The sequence below is a fragment of the Gracilinanus agilis genome, chromosome 4 (assembly GCF_016433145.1).
Source record: "Gracilinanus agilis isolate LMUSP501 chromosome 4, AgileGrace, whole genome shotgun sequence".
In the NCBI taxonomy this organism is placed as follows: Eukaryota; Metazoa; Chordata; class Mammalia; order Didelphimorphia; family Didelphidae; genus Gracilinanus; species Gracilinanus agilis.
Window position 1 is genome coordinate 275,727,536 of NC_058133.1, and position 24,877 is coordinate 275,752,412.

At 44.0% G+C, this 24,877-nt stretch overlaps 2 protein-coding genes across 3 annotated transcripts; one reads left to right on the plus strand and one right to left on the minus strand.

Moving 5' to 3' along the window:
- Positions 1–122: 122 nt before the first annotated feature.
- Positions 123–7,466, minus strand: MRPL2 (mitochondrial ribosomal protein L2). The gene is made up of 6 exons (XM_044674259.1): positions 7,371–7,466; positions 5,229–5,397; positions 1,114–1,255; positions 805–920; positions 587–697; positions 123–346 (listed from the first exon to the last, which is right to left on the minus strand). The coding sequence occupies exons 1-6, from the start codon at positions 7,440–7,442 to the stop codon at positions 201–203; spliced, it is 756 nt and encodes a 251-aa protein (XP_044530194.1). The 5' UTR covers positions 7,443–7,466; the 3' UTR covers positions 123–200.
- A 223-nt stretch (positions 7,467–7,689) lies between these two features.
- KLC4 (kinesin light chain 4) lies at positions 7,690–22,778 on the plus strand. 2 transcript variants are annotated; one of them, XM_044674651.1, is made up of 16 exons: positions 7,690–7,760; positions 10,359–10,642; positions 12,210–12,440; positions 15,697–15,778; positions 16,260–16,473; positions 17,070–17,157; positions 17,443–17,544; positions 17,714–17,887; positions 18,505–18,604; positions 18,777–18,829; positions 19,044–19,111; positions 19,456–19,564; positions 20,404–20,526; positions 20,844–20,959; positions 21,276–21,339; positions 22,313–22,778. In XM_044674651.1, the coding sequence occupies exons 2-16, from the start codon at positions 10,385–10,387 to the stop codon at positions 22,361–22,363; spliced, it is 1,833 nt and encodes a 610-aa protein (XP_044530586.1). In that variant the 5' UTR covers positions 7,690–7,760; positions 10,359–10,384; the 3' UTR covers positions 22,364–22,778. The 2 variants fall into 2 exon arrangements, with proteins under 2 accessions (XP_044530586.1, XP_044530587.1); XM_044674652.1 differs by lacking the exon at positions 7,690–7,760 and adding an exon at positions 9,596–9,783.
- The last annotated feature ends 2,099 nt before the right edge of the window (positions 22,779–24,877 follow it).

Sequence of the window (24,877 nt, forward strand, 5' to 3'; positions counted from 1 at the left end):
CCCCAAAACAATGAACTTGGACATAGAGAGCAGAAGAGAGGCACTGTGTGGCAAGGAAAACTCATTGTGAAGTGAGTGATGGGAAAGGTATTTTCCCCTTCACCCTAATTTCAATGAGTAAGAAACATGGGCAACCACAGCCTGTGGGTGTATGGGTATGTACTGAAATAGGACACAGAAGCCTTGGAGGATTCTAGACCCTAAGACACCTGATCCAGGAGAGGGTTACATTCTTTGCCAATTCTCATGCCACTCTTTACCCACACATATACCTGCATTTGCCTCTTGGAAGGCAGCTGGACAATGGCTGTTCCATTGACCTTCCGCAAAAGTACACCACAGGTTCCTGTGTAGGACAGAAAGTCCCATATCAGCTCTCCCCTGCACAAATAATCTCTAGACAACATATTCATAACACACAAATCAGGAACTGACACACAGGGTAACAGGACAGACAGAACACTTTAGTCTAACAATAGGATTATATCCTCATCATATTTCCTGGGGAAATGTTATCATTATTCATGTTTCCTGTTTTTTTTTTCCCCTTCTTGGCTAATGGAATGTTTCCCATTCCATTTCATACCTGCAGCTCTGATGTACTGGGCACCCCGGCCTGGCTCACTCTCCAAGTTGTTGATGAGAGTCCCAATGGGCAGGGCTCCCAGAGGATGTGCATCCCCTTCCTTGGCAGCAACTGAAAGACAATTTCATCAGTTTAACTGGGAATCCTTACCATCATCCCAGCTCACCTGACCATCAATCAAAGCCCTCACTTTCACCTTGTTTGTGGCTTTCCCATACCTGCCATGCGGCCAATGTAGTCAGAATTATGGAGTATGTCTCCTACTTGCATGTTTTCGGTAGCAATAATCCAGCGTTTCCTATTGCCCCCAGCAACAAGAGCAATGTCTGCAGACCTAAGTGAAGTGACGTGACAGAGGCAGGTCATCTAGGATATCCCTTAAGTCCTAGATTCTTCTCCCTAAAGAGCCTCATCCCTTCTTGGAAGTTCTGTCAGCTCCCTGTACTATTCCAATTGCTCTGAATGTTTCCCTTCAGATTCTGTCCCCATTTCAGTTGACCCTCTTAACCCCCATCCTTCATACTTGCCTACAGGGATCATAGCGGACATCAATGACCTTCTCCTCAAAAGGCCCTGGCTTGGCCTCATCCTCAGGCCGAAATCGAAGGAAGTCAATCATTCGGTAACGCTGTTTGTGGCCTCCACCAATACCATGTACTTTGATTCGACCTATAGGAAGGGGGAGAGCATAACACAATTCAGGTTAAGAAAATTTATACTTCCTGGATGAGTAGAAGTATGTTCAAGAGGGGTACAAGGAAAAGATGACTCCTAAATAACTCTCTAATGCCTCCTTCTGTCAGCCTCCTTCCCCTACCCAGTCTATTCTCCACTGCTCACATCAACTTGCAGGGTCTTCACCCAACCATGACCAAGCTTTTCACTTTATCAGGATTACATCTTTTCCCTCATATGCCAATTAAAGTCCCTAACTTCTTTTAAGGTCTAGCTCAAAACTCTGCCCTCAAGTAATTTATATTTTACTGGAAAGATGTAATATCTATCAGAGAAGTTAATACAAGATGTGAGGAAAGAAAGAGAAACACATACACATACAGAGAGAGAAAGAGAAAGAGCAATACAGGTTATTTCTAAAAAGGGTAGCATCTCATCTGAGCCCAGAAGAAAGCAAAGGGTTCTATAAGATAGAGATAAGTAGGGAAGACATTCCAGCCTGGGGAAAGGAGAAAGACTGCCACACTTGATAAGCAACAAATAAGCTATTTTATCTGAAGTACAAAGTACATGATGTGAATGATGTGAAATATGTTTGGCAGAGACAATTTGCAAGGAGTTTTGAATGCCAAGATGAAGAAGTGATAGGGTACCACTGAAGATTTTTGGAAGGAGGGAGTGACATGGCCAGAACTGTTTTAGGATTTGATCTGTCAACCATGTTGAGAATAAATTGGAGAGAAGGGAAATTAGGACACTATAGAAGAAATTAAGCAGGAGGTGATGAGGGCATGAACACAGGGAATAGTCATGTGGATGGATATAATGGGACAGATACAAGGGCTGGTGGATTTAATTAAAGAATGTTATTTCTTGAAAAGATTTAACAACAAAGGTAGCTATGCAGTGACTTTCTGATTATTAACATCAAACAAGGAAATGTATAATGGACAAAGATGTCTGCCACCATCATGGAGAATGTCCACTGCAAAGCCTATATCAAAGTGGGTCAGTGATGCAATGCAATGCATGTCTGTGGTATAAGGTCCTACTTAGGTGTTCATGCTTGCAAATAACTTTTTTTTTTTAAATAGGCAATTTAACCTCACATGTATCTTTATTAGTTACTCCAATGTAAACCAGAGATTTGAATACTCATTTATCATCCATTAATGACAGAACAGTCAAGATTGGATTTGCAATCAGGAGACCTGGATGTGAGTTATGTGACTTTTATCAAATCATTTCATCCTTCCCTCTTTAGGCCTTAGTTTTCTCTTATGTAAAATAAGGGGCAGGGGGTTGGTCAGGGTTTTTAATATGGGTTGTGAACTTTAACATTTTTTACAATTATATTTCAATATAATAGGCTTCCAGCATAAGCCTATCTATTTTATTTTATACATTTAAGTAAACATTAATCTGAGAAAGGTTCCATGGACTCCGTTGCAAATAACTTTTTACCGATTATATCAAGGTCTGTAACACTGCAGAACTTTCTAAATATGAGGCTACACAAACACTTAAAACAACCGCACAGGAAAAACCAAGTAAAGAATGTATGCTACTAGAGAGATAATCCTTAGAGCTGGTCCATCAGTATTTATAGAATACTTTAAGATTTGCAAAGTGCTTTATATTCCATCATTTAATCCTCCCAACAATCCTAGGATGCAGGCACTCTTCTTATCTCCATTTTATAAATGAGATAGCTGAAGCTGAGACTTAAGTCACTTGACTAGTCACAAAGTATCTGCTTCAGAATTTGAATTCAGATCTTCTTGATTCCAAGTCTAGGAATCTATTCAGTATACCACCTACCTGCCCATTCATGTATCTTGGACAGATACAATGTACCCAGAATAAAGTGGAAGAACAGAATGTGTTGAATAATTTTTGGGAAATTACAGTGATTTTAATGGCCTCAAAGACACACTTTTAAGAAACATTAATATTTTTTCAGTGATGCTATATTGTTACAAGTGATAGAATAGTAGAATCTAAAAAATTAAAGGTGTAGGTCACCAAGAGACATATGGAAGGTATTATTACCAACAAAAAGTTGAGCAGAAGAATCTACAACTGCCCAGGAGCCTGGATAAGTTGTGATAAGTTGTGATATGTAATGTGAAGCCAGTATCAACATCAGTGAAATCATAATCTCTTGAAATATGGAAGATGATTGGGAGTATCTGCAAGTTTTTAGGAAAGAAGTCCCACGTGTAAGAATATTCTGACAATTCTGTGAAGGATAGATTGGAGCAAAATGAGATTGGAGTTTTTAAAAGTAGACTAGGTAAACAGAGATGGGCCTGACCTTCGACCTGCTAGGGTGGTTATAATGAATGGGACAATGGGGGGGGGGACTGGAGAGGGACACACACAGATGTGAGACATTGTGTGAGCAGGATTTAGATTACTAATTAGACATGGAGAATTATAGAGAAGGAAAAATCAAATAGGATTTGGAGGAGGAAGTAGGTTTTAGACAACACCTGGTTAATTCAGCTATTCCTGACTAATTCTATCTCATTGTGATTACTCATTTATTAGACATTCCCCCATGAATTACCCTGTTTAATCTGTTACTGTTGCTGTTAAGTTATTTTTCAGTCATGGCCCACTCTTCACGATCTCATTCGGAAATTTTTTTAAAAAACCCTTACCTTCCTTCTTAAAATCAATACTCTATATTTGTTCTAAGGCATTAGAATGGTAAGGGCTAGGCAATGGGGTTTAAATGACTTGCCCAGAGTCACAGAGTTAATAAGTGTCTGAGGCCAGATTTCAATCTAGGACCTTCTGTCTCTAGGCCTGGTTCTCAATCCACTGAGCCACCCAGCTGCCCCCTCATTTGGTGTTTTCTTGGCAAAGATATTATAGTGGTTTACAATTTCCTTCTCAGGCTCATTTTTTACAGATGAGGAAACTGAGGCAAACAGGATGAATGACTTGCCTAGGGTCACCTAGCTAGTGGCTGAGGCTGGATTTGAATTAAGGAAGATGAATCTTCTTGACTTTAGGCCTGGCACTATTCATTCTACCACCTGGCTGTACTCTTCTTATCTTGCACTTGTTCAAAACTTACTTTATAAGTATTCTTTGGTTGATTACGCCTCCACTGAGCCTTCCTCAAGGCTTAGAGATATCAGGTTCTCACAGCTCTAGGGCCAAGGCATAGATTGTATGTTTGTAATCTGAGGCCAGCCTAAGGAATCAGAGGCTCATCACAATGTTGATAGTAGTGGGGATAGGATGGGAAGAGACGACAGCAACTGTCTATCTGTGTACTGCCATTCATATTGACAACATCACAGGTAACTGAAGTAGGATCATAGATTCAGAGCTCAAAGGGATGGCAAAGCTTTTCTAGTTTAAACCCTTTATTTACAGATGAAGATGCTGAGATATTAAAGGTTACCTGATGTGCTCAAGGTCACAATCTGTAGAACAAAGATCCAAACTCAAGTCCTCTCACTCCAAATCTAGTGTTCTTTCTACTGGAAAGACCACATCATCTCTAAATACTGAAGAAATTGTCTTCAACTACATAAACTCCTCAGTATTCAGAGATTATAACTAAATTTAGATATGTGCCATGGTTACAAATACTTTTCACATATGATCTCCTTTTATTTTCTCAATAACCCCTGTGAAGTATTCCATTTTACTGGCCAAAAAAAGCCCAGAGAGCTTAGCTAACCTGCCCTAGGTCACACTTGGAATAATAAAGCAAAGATTTGGATCTAGGTCTTCTAATGCTTAACTCCAATACTATATAGATGTATATATATGCCACATATGGAAGGCCATGTTTGATATTCCCACCAAACCCATTATCTAGTATAGCATTCTGTTACCAGTGGAGCTCAGTAAAATCCTCTCCCTGGTGCATGAGCTGTTCAGGTTTTAAGGTTTCATTCCCCCTCCCCCCCATTACTTCCATCATACCTAATATTATTCTTACCTGTGTGGTCCCGGCCCCCTGACTTCCTCATCTTCACTGGCATAATGGTATATTTTGTACGACTCTTCCAGGAAACAAAGTTTGCATTAAGGACCCCAGAGGTCAGGAAAAAGCGGCAGGCAACTAGCATTCCAGCCGAAGAAGGCTGGAGGAAGACATTGTTCATCACCTAAGGATAAGCAGAGAAACCCCACTAACTTAAGGAGTCACTTCAGGGAAGGGCCTTTGGAAGGGGGCTCCTTTCAGCTCATAGTATATCTTTACCAGGAAGTTTCTCAAGCTAGTTATTTAATTTCTAGTATTCTTTGTAGTGTAAACATGTTCTATATTTGTCTTCACAGTCTCCCCACATACAACTTATTCTTTTCTACTTATGGGAGATTTCTTCACCCAGAATCCCCTCCCCTTTGCTTCCTACCAAAACTTTCACCTTCCAAACTTGATTCACACCTTGATCTCCTTCAGGAGGACCTTACTTCATTGAATCCACCCTATCCTGGTCATTCCTATTACTCTATCATCCCACCCCGAAATAAAGTGAATACCTTGTTCTCTGGAATGTAAATGCTTTTGTTAATGATTTTTTTTCCCTGCACTGTATATGGTATACCTTCCACTAAAATGTCTCATCAAGATGTGGTTGTGTGTTCTGGAAAACTATACCTGTGGAATTTTGGTATGTTCTTGCTGCTGTTGTTGTTCAGTCTATCTGACTCTTGTACACAAAGATACTAGAGTGGTTTACTATTTCCTTCTCCAGTATGTCTCTCTTTTACAAATGAAGAACTGAGGCAAATAGGGGTTAAGTGATTTGGCCAATGTCACACAGCTAGGAAGCATCTGAGGCCACATTTGAACTTGAATCTTTTGTACTCCAGGCCCAATGTTGAATTTATTTACTTAACCACCTAGAGCTGCCCTATCTGTTATATTTTACCAAGTTGTAAAGGCTTCAGTTACAGACTAGTAAGGGAATGGGTGTCTATTGTTTAAGGATCAGCCTAGCTAGCTCAGAAAAAAGGCTGTGCATCATGTGATAAGGTTTTCAGGAGTTTCTGGCCACAGTAAATTATTAATATCACATATTAAGGAGTGGAGAGGGAACAATTTCTTTTAGTTGAGGGTGTGCACATCCTATGATATCACATCACAGATCTTTTAAATATATTTTAAAGATGTATTTAGTCTCTCCCCGAAGACCCAGATGCATCATAGATTGAGAGCTGACTGAAACTGTTATTTAATCCAACTTTTCTTCATTGTACAGATGAAGAAGTGGGTTACAGTTTGAATCCAGGCCTCCTGATTCTAAATTCAGCACTCTTAGCACCCTGCCACTCACTGTTATACCAGTACTTTGTACATGGCCAAGCCTACAACTTATGAAATATGATTGTAGTAGTGACTGGATGTTCCTAATAATAATAATGATGATGATAATCTCCTATTTATATAGAACTATCTAGTTTAGTCTAGAATAGTAAGTAAAGTACTGCTTAGGAGCTAGGAGGCCTATGACAGATTACAAAATTGGCAAAACACTTTCATAGATTATCTTACTTGATTTGGACCTCACAACAACCTTGTGAGGTGGGTACTGTTATTATCCCCATATTACAGAAAAGAAAACAACCTGGCAAGAGGTTAAGGGACATGCCCAACCTCGGATGGCTAGTAAATGTATGAGGCAAAATTGAAACTTGGGCCTTCCCCACTCCAAGTCTAACACACTATTTGGCTTCTCATTTATCTGCCTCTATGTCTCAGTGTTCTCTACAAAAGGAGGATGTCCCCTCCTGACTGACAGTCTGTGTGAACAGCTCAGATTTTCTCAACGTAAGTCTGAGAGAGATGCAGGGCAAGATTATTAGCCTCATTTTTGAAATAAGAAGAGAGAAGCCCAGAGCAGAGGGATGAGTGACTTGGTCAAGGTCACACAGATGGTTAAATACAAGCCTGGGATCAGAACCCAGGACTCCTGATTCCCAGCCCCGTGTTCCTTAGCCTTGTACGCCAGGTTGGGGATGACCTCTGGAAAGGAGCATAGATGAGGCCAAGATGTTTCCCATGCCTCCTCCACCCCCCTCAATTCGTTTCCCGCTCTCGTAGACCCAAGCTCTGGACCCCGCGCAGGCCGATTACCTGGGCGGCAGGGCGCGGACCTGCGGCCAGGCTGAGGGAGCCCAAAGCTCGGGACAGTGCCGGCAGAGCCATGGTAGTATCAATTCCGGATGCCGCCTTCCCACTTCACCTCGGCGCCTTCTGATGACGCAACATCCCGGGTCCGGTCCGGAAAGGAGGTCTATGTTAGTCGTAGCTGGAGGAGGTGAATCCAAGTATGCAGAATTCGGCCCCCTGCGGTGTCACTGGCTTCAACCAGTCCCGGAGAGGTTTCTTGTCCGCGTGACCGGAGCTAGGCTCCGCCCCAAGGAGCCGTCAAAACAATTGCCTTGAGCGACCGCCATGTTAGATTTAAAGGGGCAGTATCGGCGGGGGAGCGGGCAGACGGACGGACTGACGGACGTACCCAGGGTGAGTTTCTGGTAGAATTCCCTCCTCTCCCTCCCCCTTCCTCTCATCAAACAATCTGGGGATCCATATCCCACTCTGGCACCACAGGACAGAAAGGGACACCCCGCAAACAGGCGGGAGGACACACCCTCACCTCCTATTCCACTTCTAGGACGGACACCCAGAGACGGTCACGCTTACTCCTTGGACATCCTGACGGACACATCCTCATTCTCACTCTCCCCTGAGATAGACGGACACATAGACACCTTCACCCCGTCTTGGACTGACTCATATAGATATACACACTCTCGCCCCCTCGGACAGGCAGACATACACATTCTCACCCCCTCCTTGAACAGACCGGCAGACATATATGCACTCACCCCATCTTTTGACAGACAGGCAGATACCTACTCTCCTTACTTGGACAGACAGGTAGACATATATGTATACAGTCTCACCCTATACTTAGGCAATCACATCCAGACCTTCATTCCTTCCTTGGATAGACACATAGACCTTCACACTCTTCCCCTCCCTTGGACAGACAGGCAGACACATACACAGTCTCACACTCTCACACTCTCCTTGAACAGACACACATCTTCTTTGGACAAGAACCTCTTCCTTGTATAGACAGACACTCTCACAGACACAGACACACTCTCACTTTCTCCTTGGATAGCCAGAGACTGTATAGGTACACTACATGTATGTAAACACAAACACCCATATGTACTCTTTGATAGATACATATATGCCCTTATTTCCTCCTAGGACAGACAGCTGCAATATCCTTAACCCCATTTGGGACAAATAGATAATACACATTCTTGCTCTCCCAAGAGAGATGTGCATATCAACATCTTCATACCCTCCTAGGACAAAGGTGGCAGACATCTACAAATGATCATTCCCTAGTAGGACAGACATGCAGTTTTTCTCCTAATCCTTCCCTATCTGTGACATTTGCCCACTCTCATGGGACAGATAAACTTGATTCTTGCTTCCTCTTGAACATACATAGTTGTCTCTCCTTCTTTCCCCAAATGACACACCAATTCCTTGGGCAGCAGAAAAATGGATTCCCCTATCATTACTCTGAGATGCACATACATTTTCCATTAGGTTAGAGAGAAGGTAAAATATATTAACTAATATGTTTCATGTCATTATGTTATATATTATACTATCATATTACATATTCCATAACTACTATAATGATTATAGCTTCCAGGATAGACAAACTACTCCCTACACCCAAATAGGTAGTGAGTCATGTGCTTTCTCTTCCCCCACCTCATTACTCCTAACCAGAAGATCATACCTACTAGTGAACCTCAAAGACTCAGACCATAGTGCCTCCTTACTCTTAGACAAACATTCTACTTTACCTAGTTTGTCTCTGGAAAATAAGACTTAAGTTTGCATGTTAGTAAATATTGTTCACCAGTTCTGGGGATCACCCTCTTATTTTTAGTTGCCTTGGATAGAGGAGGGAGGAACAAAGTAGAATGAGATTATCTGGTCTGGGCCAGATTCCTCTGCTCTTTCCACATAGACCCTTGGACTGACACCTCTCTCAAGACACAAAGATCTTTCTTGACTAATAAACCGGAAACAGAACTTGGCTTTTCCTTAGGTTTCTAAGCAAACCCTCTCCTTACTTCTGCTTATTCCCCTTTAGGCACTAGAGCTGAGGGCTGACAGTATTTCTTGGGAGAAATGGGGGAGGTAGTTCTTTTTCAGGGTTTGAGGACTGGGTATGTAGAAAAAAAAAAGATGATTTAATCTAGGTGGGACTCTGTGTCAGGTGCTCTGGATGTTTGGAGGTGGCAGGAGGTGCTACTGGACTCTTGGACCTTGTATAAGGGCGTTTCCTGGTCTGCTGGGCTGAGTAAGGTTTTTCCTGACCCTTGGCTCCTGCCTCAGCCCTGCAGCCCAGGGCTTTTATCCTTGGTTTGGGTTATACTGCTTGATACAATGACTGGCCCATAGGAAAGAAGAATACAGAAAAACAGGAATTTGAGAAGAAGCAGGGGTAATTAGGCTGTGAGGTTGGGCTCAGGGCACCTTAGGTACCTAGAGAATTAAAGGACTAAATCTTTATGGAGACTCCTGTGCCCAACCCTTTCTCTTAGGTCTCCTTCAGGCTTTTTTATACCTTAAGAACTGTTAATTCTCTTTTTTCTTTTCTAGAACATAGTTATTGGCTATCTTTATTGCACTCTATTCATTATTCCTTTTACTGACTTCCTTTGCTGTCTTCCTCCCATCTCCAGGCCTGGCTTTCTATCCCCTGAACCACCTAGCTGCCCCACACTTTTGTAATGTTTGTATATTTTTCTTGCCCAACATCTTTCCTCAATTCTGAAAACCATTGCCCCTTCTATTATATCTCTTCTGCTGAATTTTATCATCTCCAGGCTTAATCTCCACATACTGAGTCTGGCTTTCCTTAGTATAGAGTATATATACATACGTACATATATATATATACCCTTCTCTAACTCTCATCATGATCCCTTCCCTACAAAATTAAATTGTTACAGTTCTCTCTCTGTCTCTGTCTTTTTGTTTCTGTTTCTGTTTCTCAACTCCATGATTTCTTTCCAGCCCAGGTTGGGTTCCTCTGGCTCAGGATGTCAGGGCTGGTACTAGGACAGCGGGAAGAGCCAGCAGTTCACCGATTGAGTCAAGAGGAGATCCTGGGAAGCACTCGGCTGGTGACCCAGGGTTTGGAAGCATTGAGAAGTGAGCACCAGGCAGTGTTACAGAGCCTGGCTCATGCTATTCAGTGCCTGCAACATGAGGGCCATGAAGCTGGACTGGTACACGAGAAGGCCCGGCAGCTTCGCCGTTCAATGGAAAACATTGAACTGGGTCTGGGGGAGGCACAGGTAAGCTGGGAAGCCTGGAAAATAGAGGGCTGGGATGGAGAATAGGGTAAAAGTAAGATTTCAAGGGAAGGGCAGTTGGGTTTGTGAGGAAAATTCAGGACTCAGAACTGGGAGAAATAGATTGGTGGAAAAAACTGAGTGAGGGATATGTTGTGGGGAAAGGAAAAAGATCAGTGAAAAGGGTCCTGCTAATTTTATCTTTATAACATCTCTGATATATGTCCCTTGCCCTCCTCTGATACTATGACCACTTTGGTACAGACCTTCAATATCTTACATTTGGACTATTACCATAGCCTTCTAACTGGTTTTCCTGTCACAAATCTCTGCCCATACAAATCCATGCTCCACTTAGCTGTGATCTTTCTAAAAGCACAGTCTAATCATGCCACCTGTTTATTCAATAAATTCTCAAGTGGTAGGTTCCTATTTATCTTTAAGATAAATGATAAAATCTTCTGTTAGCCTTTAAAGTTCTTCATAATTTGGTTCCTTCCTATCTTTACAAGTCTTAATACAGGGGGCAGCTGGGTAGCTCAGTGGATTGAGAATCAGGCCTAGAGACGGGAGGTCCTAGGTTCAAATCTGGCCTCAGACACTTCCCAGCTGTGTGACTCTGGGCAAGTCACTTGACCCCCATTGCCCACCCTTACCACTCTTCCACCAAGAAGCCAATACACAGAAGCTAAGAGTTTAAAAAAAAAAAAAAAAAAAGAAAAAAAACAAGTCTTAATACACTTTAATGTCTTTTACTCTACAACATCAATTGGCCTTTTTGCTCTTCCTCAACCATGACATGCCATTTCCCCTCTCTAGGCATTTTTACTACTGGCTCTCTCCCATGCCAGGAATCCTCTTTCTTCCCATTGCCTTATCTTCTGGCCTCTTATCTTCAAAATCCCAGCTAAAATCTCACCTTTTCTAAGAAGCCTTCCCTAATTCCTCTTAATGCTAGTACCTTCTCTCTGTTGATTATTTCCAATTAATGTTTTTTATATTTATATAAATTTATATATTTTATATATTTATAGATTTCCAATTTAGCTTGTTTCTACATAGTTATTTGCATGTTGTCTCACCATTAGACCATGAACCCCTTGAGATCAGAGACTCTTTTTTCCTATTCTTTCTTTCCTCAAACACTTAGCACAGTGCCTGGTACATAGGAGGTGCTTAATAAATGCTTATTGATTTGACTTAAGTAAAAGAAATACTAAGCAAGGAAACTAAGACTTAATATGTGACACACTTTTACCATTCCTTCAACTACCCTCTCTACACATACACATGGTATTCATAGTTGGTTTTAATAGGAGCATAGATTTAGGGTTAAAAAAAGAATTTAGAGTGCATTGAATTCAACCTCTTTTTTTTTTTTATGGAGAAGGAAACTGAAACCTACAAAGGTGAAGTGACTTTTCATATTTATGAATTTTTATCAAAGGTCACAGAGGTAATAAATTATAGAGTTGAAATTTGAACTCAAGTCCTCTGACTCACAGTCTAGTGCTCTTCCTTCAATGTCACAGGGTCTTTCAGTCCAGTCCTATCTGTCTGCTCTTTCCAGGTGATGCTGGCACTGGCAAACCACCTTGGCACAGTGGAATCAGAGAAGCAGAAGCTTAGGGCCCAAGTGCGGCGGTTATGTCAGGAGAACCAGTGGCTTAGGGATGAACTGGCAGGTACTCAGCAGCGCCTGCAGCGTAGTGAACAGGCAGTAGCCCAGTTGGAGGAAGAGAAAAAGCACCTGGAGTTCATGGGGCAGCTTCGCCAATATGATGAAGATGGACCTCCTGTGGTGAGTAGAGTGGCAGGGAAAGGGTCACCATGAACACAAGGTGGGGACATAGTACCAGGGCATGGGCATAAAATAGGTTGGTGAGCAGGCACCAACAAAGATTTATTGAACTTCCGTATCATGCACTTGGCACCATGTCTGAGTTTATATTTATGGAAAGGACTCTTTTCACAACAGTCCTGTGAGGTAAACAGTACAGGTATTTGTCCTCATTTTATAGATGAGGAAAAGGGTCAGAGAGCCCAAGTTGATGTACTCATAGTCACACAGGTAGGACATGCCCAAGCTAGAATTCAAACTTGGTTATTGCTTGTTCCATGGCAGCATTCCTTATACTTTGCCACTTTGTCAGTACTTCCAGGGTGTTATTTTAGGGTATAATTTCATATTATATCATTTTGCATACCTCCAGAGTATAATTTCATCTCTAGGGTGCTCCCCTCACAAACACAAATAACACCTCTTTTATATTTTATTAGATGCTAAAAAACAAATCCTCCCATCAGTATGCAAATGAACTTAGGATTCTCTCTGAAGTCACCTGGGCTTGTACTTGGACAACAGACACATAGTCCATCTGCCAGACTTTCCCACTGCAATAATATCTGTCAGAGCTTGCCCTCCATTGCTAATGTCTTGGAGCCCTGGGAAATAGGAAGTACAAGGGGCATTGTCCACAATTTTACAGATGAAGAAGTTATTAGTGAGGTTAAGTGATTTCCATGAGTTAAGCCACAAAATTAGGAAATGTCCAAGGTAGGACTCCAACCCAGGTGTTCTACTGGGGCACCAAAGTAGGAGTGGCTTAAAAAAAGGATAGGGAAACATAAGCATTTGAGAGAGAGGAGGTAGACCATTTGTGCTGAAGTGAAGGCTTCTGTAGAGGATTAATAGGAAATTATGTTGGAAAAGTAGAATGGTGGGGGCAGGGTTTTTTTTGACACTACAGATAGCTTTAATTTTTTTTCATTAATTTTTAAAAATTTTTATTTAATTGATTAATTAAAATAATTTTCCCATGGTTACTTTATTTATGTTCTTTCCCTCCCATCCTCCCACCCCCTCCTGTAGTCAACATGCAATTCCACTGGGTTTTATAGATCAAGACCTATTTCCATATTATTGATATTTGCACTATCGTTTAGATATCTATAGATGCACTATTGTTTAGAGTCTACATTGCCAAGTGTATCGCCATTGACCCATGTGATCAAGTAGTTGTTTTTCTTTTATGTTTCTACTTCCACAGTTCTTTCTCTCAGAATTGTCCTGGATCATTGCATTGCTGCTAGTAGAGAAGTCCATTACATTTGATTTTTGCCACAGTGTATCAGTCTCTGTGTACAATGTTCTCCTGGTTCTGTTCCTTTCACTCTGCATCAATTCCTGGAAGTCATTCCAGTTCACATGGAATTCCTCCAGTTCATTATTCCTTTTAGCACAATAGTATTTCATCACCAAGAGATACCATCTTTTCATTAATTTTTTTAAAAATTTGAGTTCTGGGGGCAGCTAGGTAGCTCATTGGGTAGAGAGCTAGGCCTGGAGACAGAAAGTTCTAGGTTCAAATCTGGTCCCAGACATTTCCTAGTTATGTGACTCAGGATCAGCCACTTGACTCCCATTGCCTGGCCTTTACAGCCATTCTGCCTTGGAACCAATACTTAATATTGATTCCAAACCAGTAGGTAAAGGTTTAAAAAAAAATTTTTTTTTAGTTCCAAATTTCTCACTCCCTCCAACCCCTCCCTTCCCCATTGAGAACATAATAATATGATACCCATTATACATGTGAAGTCATGCAAAACCTTCTCAAAATAGCCATATTGCAAATTTAAAAAAGGCAAGAATAATAAAGTGAAAAACAATATGCATCAATCAGGACTCAGAGTTCTCATCTCTGGAGGTGGATGGCAATTTTCCTCATAAGTCCTTTGGAATTATCATGGATCCTCATATTGATCAGAATAGCTAAGACTTTCACTGTTGATCATTGTTACAGTGTTGCCAATACTATGAATATTGTTCTCCTAGTTCTACTCATTTTTCTTTGCCTTAGTTCATATAAGTCTTCCAAAGTTTTTCTGAAATCATGAGGAGAAAGAATCTTGCCTAGAGGGACCAGAGTTAGGACATAAGGATGAATTTCTTAATAATGAGGGTCACATGTATAATAAGTGTCAAATTGCCTGCTTTCTCAAGGAGTGGGGAGGAATGGGAGGGAGAGAGAATTTGGAATGCATAATTTTAAAAAATGATTCTTAAAGAATTTCTACGTGTAATTGGGAAATAATGAAATGAATAAAGATAATTTTTAACAATAGTGAGGGTCAGCCAGCAAATCTATATTGTGTGTTAGCAAGGGCCTAGATCAGTGGTTCCCAAACTTTTTTGGCCTACCTCCCCCTTTCCAGAAAAAATATTACTTAGTGCCCCCTGGAAATTATGAAACTATTTATTGAACTCAGAATAGAATGTAATACAAAAAAAGTGTGGCCATCACCGCTCCCCTGGATCGATGCAGCACCCACCAGGGGTCGGTAGCGTCCACTTTGGGAATCACTGGCCTAGATTAACACTGGTGAAGGTTTTCAAGTTCTTGTGCCCAAACTGCAACTTCAAGCTGAGTTTCCCTGCATCACCCCAGAGAGCAGAGGGAGGAAGTACTTTCTTTGGGCAGCTAGGCAGAGGAACAGGGGCATGCAAAAAATGTCCCTGGCACTGTGGAGATGGGGAACAGAGTAGCTGCACCTCCCACCCCCATGCCAGCTCGGCACGTGTGCCAATACTTCACCAACACTAGCCTAGATGCTTGGGTACATATTAAAGATCAGACACGTTCCCTGCCTTCAAGATAGATTAAGGCAGACACATAATCCACATAAGCACATATGGATCAATCAAAACACTGTAATTACCTGAATTGAGTGGGAGGAAGGGGGTAGAGATTGTATTAAGAAGTTGGGAAATGAGGGAGGGTCGATAAGAAAAAGCTTTCTGTGGGAGGTAGTTTATAGGTAGAATAAAAAGGAAGAGAGGTATGAGAAATTCTATCATGGGTAACTATAAAGCTGGATTCTAAAAATTTAAAGAGATTTTTTTGTTTAGGTTAAGTCCTATCTTTTCTAGAATCAAAAGGATGAATGGTTTTGCAAGTTAAGGGTCCTACAATTAGTGACCCTGTTGTACAGTTCTTACAGGGAACTCTAGTCAGGAGTGATTTTTGCCATGATGTATGCTGCTTCAATTCTTCCAGGAGGAGAAAGAGGGCAATTCCAATAAGGATTCTCTAGATGATCTCTTCCCCAGTGAGGAAGAAGAGGAGCCCAGCCAAGACTGTGAGTCCATCTATGGGGCTGGAGGGTGAATCAAATAAAAAGGAGAGTCTGTGCTTTCTGGCCCCAGAAGTCTCTTGTAGAGAGCCAGTTTATAGGCCAGCCCAATTCTAGTACAACTCTACTTCCTCATTCTTGCCCTGGTTTTGGCATAGCAACACATAGAAATAGGAGAGAAACCAAGGATAGAACTTAATCCTCCAGGGATTCAAACTCCTCAGTCAGTAGGAGTGGACATATAGAACTAGGGGCAAAGTACGTATGAGAAGTGGTCATGGAGTTTAAAGGGATTGGGAAGAGAAGAAGTGTAGGATATATGTGTCATGAGGATGCATAGGCAGGGAGTTGGACATAGGGTGGGGACTGTTGATGGAGGGGAAAGCCATGAGCTTAGAAGTAACAAGGATGGGGCAGGACTCAGGTGAGTAGAGGAGTCCTTTGTGGGCACAGTGCCAGCCTCTGAGATTGGGTGGTGGTGTCCCAGTGCCCAAGGGGACTTCAGCTGCTCAGCAAGGGGGTTATGAGATCCCAGCACGGTTGCGGACCCTGCACAACCTGGTGATCCAGTATGCAGCTCAGGGCCGATATGAGGTGGCAGTGCCACTCTGCAAACAGGCCCTAGAAGACCTGGAACGCACCTCAGGCAGAGGCCACCCTGATGTTGCCACCATGCTTAACATCCTTGCCTTGGTCTATCGGTAAGTCTTCCCTACTCTTGTTCCTCATCCTAGTCAATGTACCTTGTCTCTCTCTGTCCCCTACTTGAGACCCTGTTCTCTTTTCCTCAGGCTCCCTTAGTTCCTCCTGATCACTACCCAAAACAAGAACAATTAGCATTTATTTATAATCTACTATGTGCAGAGTACATAGAAAACTCAAGATGATGGACTGGTCTGCAGAAGGTCCTATTACCTCTCTACTCCTTCCCCCAACTTCTATCCCTTTAACTCTAATGATTTTAGGCCTTTTGATTAGTTCTATTTCCCATAAGACTCCTATATCTCAACTCCCTAGACTCACCGTCTCTTATTGGCCTTCTTTTCCCTCCCTGGGAGAAAGACCTGTCATGCTCCACATATAGTAAGGCCTTCCCAATGGGATTCACCACAGACTTTCTGTCTTCCTCATAGAAGGAAAAATTTTTCTAGCTGTCCCCTACACCCCAAAGAGAGGAAGGCTAGATATGAATAAGATGTGATTGTTGGATTGACCTGGGACTGGCAAGAGGGAGATGGGATCACATAAGTATATGATGACCTGTCCCCATGAACTCTGGGGTCCTGTCCCCCTGCAGGGACCAGAACAAATATAAGGAAGCAGCCCACTTGCTGAATGACGCCCTGAGCATCCGTGAGAGCACCCTGGGCCGGGACCACCCAGCGGTCAGCATCCCTCTTCTTTCCTACCCTTTCCATTCTTAGCATGTCTGTTTTTCCTTTACTGCCCTTAAATAGAGGGAGGGTTGGGTTAGGATATATATCCTCTAAATCCTATTTAGCTATTTCCTTAATATCCCATTTACTGGAAAGAAAGGTAAAGGGAGCAAAGCATCCCTGGAATGGCAGCTTTCATGTCCCTAAGGACAAGCCCTATATCCTTGGGTTGATGGGTTCTCTGGATTGCCTTTTCAGGGCTGGCTTTTGACAAGGATGGGATTTTCTTCACAGGTGGCTGCCACTCTCAACAATTTGGCTGTGCTCTATGGGAAGAGGGGCAAGTATAAGGAGGCAGAGCCACTGTGTCAGCGAGCCCTGGAGATCCGAGAAAAGGTGTTTCCTTCCTCCTAGATTTGGGATTCCTTCCCTCCGCCCTCCTTCCCTTCCTTCTCCATTCTACCCCAACCTTTTCCCCATTGCTTTCTTCTTTAATTCTCCCCATTTTGGCTCATTTATGCTGCCCCACAATGAGCATTCATTTCCCTCTCTCTTTCCCTGCCAGGTCTTAGGTGCTGACCACCCAGATGTGGCAAAGCAGCTAAACAACCTGGCCCTCCTCTGCCAGAACCAGGGCAAATATGAGGCAGTAGAACGCTACTATGGCCGAGCCCTGGCCATCTATGAGGGTCAGCTGGGGCCGGACAACCCAAATGTGGCCCGAACCAAGAACAATCTGGTGAGGGAAGGAGGCAGAAGGAAGAAGGGAGGAGACCCAAGGCTATCAGAGCATTCAGAGTGCCCCTTTGTCTAATTGACCATTCTCCTATCTAAGACAGTTTGGTAGGATGAGATAGTAATAGTAATAGTAACAGGAGGCAGCTAGATTAAAAAAAAATAGAAATAGTCATCATGATGATTTTGGATAACACAAATGTGACACTAAGGTTTGCAAAAGAACCTTACATTTATGGCCTCCTTTAGAAAGGGGCCATGACAGGTGCCTCTACCCTTCCAGTTTGATACTTTCTCTCTACCTCAGGGCTCTGGTGGTATGGAAGAGCTACTCTGAAGGAGGTAGTTGGCTAATCTCAGAATTTACCAAGCTCTTTTCTTGGGAAGGGGAAAGACAGAGTGATGTTTGAGGCTGGGGATGCTGGGAAGTAAGTGCTGGATTAGAGAAATTGAAAGATATTAGGAAGGTTAGACTCTGTCAGGGATGGAGACAGAGTAGGGGAGGGGCAGGGAAATTGCTTATAACCTGTCTGAGAGAAACCTTGTTCCCTGTCTCTTGACCCCCTTATTCTTCTCATTTCTTCATAATATCCCATCTGTCCCTCTTGCCTCCTACCTCAGGCCTCCTGCTACCTGAAACAGGGAAAATATGCAGAAGCTGAGACTTTGTACAAGGAGATTCTAACCCGGGCTCATGTGCAGGAGTTTGGGTCTGTGGATGGTGGGTGTGTGGGACTTGGGGGTGGCCAAAGGGAAGGAGAACATGGCTCCCAGGGATGACTTAGACCACATTACTCAGGGTCAGTGTGGTCTGCCCCTGAGGTCTGGCTCCCTCAGATCCAGCATGCTCTTCTAAGTTTTCTGTTTCCTGTCCAATATATTACCCTTCCCAGATGACCACAAGCCCATATGGATGCATGCAGAGGAGCGGGAGGAAATGAGCAAGGTGAGTCTGGGAGTATAGGCCCTGGGACACTGATCTCTGTTCTCTTTGCTGTTTCAGTGACCCTCCCCTTCTACCATCAGTTCTGGCTGCCTTTAGGTGCCTTAAGGCACCTTCCTTATCCTAGCTTCTGACCCTAAGAATGCTCTGGCATTATCCTTATTCTCACCTCACAATATTCCTTATCTCTCATGTTCCTCCCCTCCCTATTGTGCAGAGCCGGCACCGGGACAGTGCACCCTATGCTGAATATGGAGGCTGGTACAAGGCATGCAAGGTCAGCAGGTAAGATGGATGCTCATGGCCACTGAGGTGGTTAAATAAGAATACAGTATCTCTGGGTAGCCCCAGTTGGCTAGACCCTAGACCAGTGGTGGGCAAACTTTTTAAAGAGGGGGCCAAAGGAAAGGAAATGCTTATCTCTCAGTCTGTTTCTAAGGCAACTCTTTCTAAGTTTCATTGTATTGTATCCTACTCATTGTATTCATCAGATTAGGAATAATGTTGCACAGCCTGATAGAACATTTCAGGGGGCCGCATCTGGCCTGTGGGCTGTAGTTTGCCCATCACTGCCCTAGACCCATCTTCTGGTTTTTCTCTTTTCTTCCTTCTGATGTCACCACCAACAGCCCTACAGTTAACACTACCCTAAGGAACCTTGGAGCTCTCTACCGTCGCCAGGGAAAGCTAGAAGCAGCTGAGACCCTGGAAGAATGTGCCTTACGCTCCCGAAAACAGGTAGGAAACTAGGGAGGGGAGGAACCTTGGGGAGAGACACTATGGGATGGGTAGCTCAGGCTCATCTCTTGTTTTCTGGAAGCTAAAGGAGCAGGGACTATTTTTTAAAAAAATAAACCCTCACCTTCTGTCTTGGAATCAATACTATGTTTTGGTTCCAAGGCAGAAGAGTGGTAAGGGCTAGGCACTGGGGTTAAGTGACTTGCCCAGGATCACACAGCTAGGAAGTGTCTGAGGCCAGATTTGAACCTAGGACCTCCTGTCTCTAGGCCTAGCTCTCAATCCACTGAGCCACCCAGCTGCCCCCTCAGGGACCAGTTTTTAAAAAGGAAGCTAGCATTAGAGCTAACATTGTTATCTGAGCAGGGTAGGGTAATGATTATAGTGCTAGGTCTGAAGTCAGGAAGACTCAAGTTCAGATCCAGCCTCAACACTGCCAGCTGTGTGACCCTTGGCAAGTCACTCTCTGCCTGCCTCAGTTTTCTCATCTGTAAAATGAAGATCATAATAGCCCCTATCTCTCAGGTTTGTTATGAGGATCAAATGTACTTAGCATAGTGCCCGGCACATATTAGATGCTATATAAATGCTTGTTTTCTTCCCCTCTTTTTTTTTTCACCAGGGGTACAGACCAAAGTAACATTTTGTTAGGAGGGGAAGAGCAGAGAAAATTTAAGTAAATGGCCTTTCACCTTAATGTGTGCTAAGCCATGAAGAGTCACAGCAGGGTGACGGTTGTGGGTGGGTTGTTTGTGGCAAGGGGTTGGAGCAACATCCTAAGGAATCTATAGATCCAGAAATTCCTAACCCTTTTTCCCCTCCCTTCCTTTTCCTGCCAGGGCACAGATCCCATCAGCCAGACTAAGGTAGTAGAGCTGCTTGGGGAGACTCAAGAAGGTCCTGGGGCCAGCGTTAAATTTGAAGGGGGTGATGAGGCCTCCGTTGCTGTAGAGTGGTCAGGGGTGAGTGATTTTTTTCCTTCCTTTCTTTCCCCTTTCCCTTTTGCTGCTCCTGGATGTGTGTGGATAGAACTGTTGGGCACAGTGTTGATTCTCCATCCTATTCTCCTTTGGCATTTTCTTTGTGGATCCCCCATTCTCATTCTGGTAGGGAGAAGAGGCTTTGGGGAACAGAATCTTATTCCCCAGATAGGGGAGAACCTGAGCCAGATTCATCATTCCATGGGGAATAGGAACATGGACCTGGGGGTCAGAAGGGGGTGGGCCTAGAGTTTGCTGAATCTTTTCTCAATTGCCCTCTTCTTCCCCTTACCCCCTAGGATGGTAGTGGGACCCTGCAGAGGAGTGGCTCTTTAGGAAAGATCCGAGATGTATTTCGGCGAAGCAGTGAACTGCTAGTAAGAAAGCTGCAGGGAAATGAGCCCCGACCCTCCAGGTACACATTGGGGTAGAAGTACAGCTAACTGGGTAAACAAGGGCTTTCCCAAGGTACTTCCCTCCCCTTCCCCAGCCATGGTCGTGGTTCCCTGAAAGAAGTAAATATTGAAGAGGTAAATGGAAAGGAAGGAGGTCTGTTGACTGGCTAGGGAAGGAATAGCACAGGGGCAAGAGCTGAGAGAAGGAATACACAGGTGAAAAAAGTGAATGATTGGGAGCCTATCAGCAGGGGGTGGAGGTGCCCACGGAGAGAAAGCAGGCAGACCTAGGGAGACCTAGACTCCAGGAAACTCACTTTCTTTTTTCCTCTACAGTAGCAACATGAAGCGAGCAGCCTCCTTAAACTACTTAAATCAGCCCAGTGAGCAGTCTCTTCAGGTGAGGGGGACTCCTGGGAGAGGGAAGTAGGATGGGAAACAGGTAAGGGGGGAACATCAAATAGGGATGGACAGACTCTGAGTGGGAGAGACTGGGCATGGGTGGGAGGGGAGTAGGGAACAGGACCATCTGAGATCATTCAAAATGGGAGGCATGGGGAGGAGGGGAGAGAAAGCGGAGGAAGTTTATTTTGGGGAGTTATCCATGGGCATATCTGAGACCAGAGGTATAGAACAAAGAAGTGGGCACTTGCAGTGTACTTCTTGGGTAATGGGTTTAGGTCATCAATAAGGAGGGAGAGGGAACAAATAAAAACATTAAGAAAAGGTGACAGTTTAAGAGAGGTTACTACTTTAATGGGGAAGTGACCATCAAAAGCAATAAATTATACAGAGCCATGATTTAGTAGAAAGAACCCTGGATCTGGGGTCTGAGTACTTGGGTTTGAAGCCCAATGTCTGCTCCTTATTACCTGTGTGACTGTGTTGTAAGGCTGACGTAGGAGTTCAGTTTCCCTTTTTGGGCTACAAATCTGAGATATGAAAGGTTGGACTCATGTTTCCAAGTCCCCTTTCAACTCTAAGGTTTGTTATCTACAGATATCATCACTGCTATTTTCTGCTACCTAAGTAGAACTAAAGGAAAATCACACTGAAACCCTTTTAATTAATGGCAAAAAAGCCTCTTTTTAAAATTGTTCCAAAACCCTTACTTCCTGTCTTAGTAACAACTCAAAAGACAGAAGGGCAAGAGCTAGGCAGTTGGGATTAGGTGACTTGCCCAGGGTCACACAAAACCAACCCCTTCTTAAGTTTGAAATTTAGAGGATGTAATGCATATCTGAGGAACTAGGAGAAAAGAGTGAAGCCCTGGCTGTGAGATGGGTTGCAAGAGCCTGGCTTTGGGAGGGAAATGGATAGGAAGCAAGTGTTTGAAAGGGTGACCTGGACTGATGGGGTGTGTTCTCTTTCAGGGGTCACGAGGCCTCAGTGCTAGCACTATGAACCTTTCTTCAAGCAGCTGACATCTGACTCCCTAGGATCTTCCCTACAGTGATTCTACACACACACAGCATTCTCTGTGGTTCCTGCCTCTACCATGTCCCAGGGAACAGAATGTCAGACCTTGGTGGACCAGTAGGGATGGAAACTTGTAAACTGCTGGGTTGCTCTACCCATTTAGGCTTTGGTTCCATCCTCAGGAAGGCCCTGCTGGGCTCCCTTTTACTCCTTTGCCATCTTCTAGAGTAGTTCGGAGTCCTCCAGAGACTCCAGAGCAAGTATTCAGCAGGAATGGAGGGCTGAGGCCCAATATCATCGTTTTAGTATGAAGGGTCTTTGGACTGGCCAAATTCCTATTCCTTGGCCTCACTTTTCTCTACAGATTCCTTTCCTTCAGGTCCAAATATTTCACTTTTCTTAAATAAAGTAATCAGGAAATGAGTCTTCCACATTTATTCTGGGGGGGGAATAGGGCAGGACCCATGGTAAATGCTGGAGACCAATGAAAAGGAAGAAGTGATGATTGTGTACTTGGAAAGAGGAGGTATGGGTGGCTAGGTGATATATTGGATAGAAGTGTTGGCCTAGGAATTGGGAGTACCTGAGTTTTAATTATGCCTCAGACATTTGTTAGGTATGTGACTTGGCAGGACCTTTGACCTCTTTGAGCCTCAGTTTCCCTGTTTATAAAATGGGAGTAGTAACTGCTCTTACTGACTGACTTTTGTAAGGCTCAAAAGGCGATAACATGTAAAGTACTTTGCAAACTTCCAAGTGCTATATAAATGTTATCTATTATTATTATTATTGGTATTTGCCTCTTTTCCTTATCCAGTGTATCTTGTGAGGTCTTCAAGGAGGCCTTTGAAGGACTTGGGGGTCGTGTTGAATTTCATATCCAATAAGAACAGACTTGGGGACATAGGAAGCTTATTAGCAAGACTTGATTGTTAGAGATTCATCAGGGAGAGCTCTGTAAAAAGTCAGCTATAATGAAAGTTGGCTGTCCCATGTGGTAGCCATGTGGGTCCCTAGAGTTCTGTTGCTGGCTCACAGGGAGAGCTGTTCACCCAGGCTCCAGGATTCTGGAGACCCTCCCCCATCATCCTCAGAGCTTAAAGCTGGGTGGAAGTGAAGGCTAAGCTGGAGCCCTACAACCCATCCTGGTGTACCCCCCCCAACCCCCCAGCCTATTGGGAAAGAAGACATTATGATCTCTCCCAGCCCATCCTGAAGGAGTGAACAGCAGCTGGAGCCTATCTCTGTGGAGCCTGTCTCTTGCACACCCTCCTCCTACACCCCTTGCAGCTCTTACAACAAAGGAAGAATGTGTGGGGAAGGGAGGGGGGCCACTGGGAGGCTTGGAAAAAGGGCTAAGCCAGGCAGACCCACTGCTAGAGATCCCAGGCCCCCCTGGTCTTGGAGGCTCCTGCAGCTCATATTGTCCAGTAATGGACTTGAGACTGAAGTCGCCAGGCTAATAAGGTTTTGCTTGCTGCATTCCTGAGGCCAGCCTTTTCTAGCTTTAGGTTCAGATTTGGTGCTGGGCCAGAGCCAGACCACAGCCTCCCTGCAGAGCCTTCTCCAGTTGGCTGCCACATCCAGGGGGATTCAACTTAGTTTTGTGTCCTGAGGAGGACAAGGAAACCAGGATGTTGTAGGGCTGACCTAGGAGTTCAGATTGGAGGGGAAGGGGAGCAGGGGGACCCCCCCACTAAACAAGTCATCTGAAATCACCCCATCTTTTTTGACAGATTTTTCTCCTCTGAGTCTCTGTTTTTGAGGGGTAGCTTTTGAGGTGAGCCCCAAGCCTGGTCTGAGTGATAATACAAGTCTTAGAGACCCCCTCCAACAGTACCATTCTCAGAAACAAATTTCTCTCACATCCATTCACCATATCCCACAGATGTCCTCCCCTGACCCGCAACACAGCCCCTCCCCCCCTTTCTCCTCACAGTCTCCTTATCTTCCCCACATCTCTTCCACACATAGTTCCCTCTCACCTCCCTCTTCCCTCTTTTATTCTCCCAAGGTCTCTCTTCACATGATCCTCCATCCCTCTCTTTCTTTCCCTATACTGTCCCCCATTTTCTACCTATCAGGTCTTTCCCCACACCATTCCCCACCCCTTCTTACTTCTTTCCCACACCACCCCCAATTTCTTTTCCTTTTCCCTAGCTCTACTAGGCGTGCCCTGCAGTCTTTTCCACACCATCTCTATCGTCTTTCCTCCCCAGCAGGTCTTTCCCAGATCCTGCCCAATTTATGAAACCCTGAGGCCGAGGCTGAGGAAGTTCTAAGGAAGCCGGCTTCGCAACCGGGCTAAGATGTGGGAGGGTGGGTTCTAAGGAGGCGGGGTACCAGAGGGACACCAAGCCGAGTCGGGTGTCTGAGAGGGCGGGGCTCCAAATGGAGGCTTGTGGGGGGGAGCTGAGGGGGCGGAGTTCCCAACTGCGGTTGAGAGGGGTGGGGAGTGGGGGGGCTTCTTTGGGGCTGGGGGCTTCCTTGGGGGCGGGGCTCCCAGCTGTGGCTGAGTG

Coding starts and splice junctions, on each gene's coding strand:
- MRPL2 (XM_044674259.1), bottom strand. CDS start 7,442: ATGGCTCTGCCGGCACTGTCCCGAGCTTTGGGCTCCCTCAGCCTGGCC. Junction 1,256..5,228: donor AGGGGGCCGGGACCACACAG/GTAAGAATAATA, acceptor CCCTTCCTATAG/GTCGAATCAAAGTACATGGT. Junction 347..586: donor CCAGTACATCAGAGCTGCAG/GTATGAAATGGA, acceptor TGTCCTACACAG/GAACCTGTGGTGTACTTTTG.
- KLC4 (XM_044674651.1), top strand. CDS start 10,385: ATGTCAGGGCTGGTACTAGGACAGCGGGAAGAGCCAGCAGTTCACCGA. Junction 10,643..12,209: donor TGGGTCTGGGGGAGGCACAG/GTAAGCTGGGAA, acceptor TGCTCTTTCCAG/GTGATGCTGGCACTGGCAAA. Junction 17,888..18,504: donor CCCGAACCAAGAACAATCTG/GTGAGGGAAGGA, acceptor CTCCTACCTCAG/GCCTCCTGCTACCTGAAACA.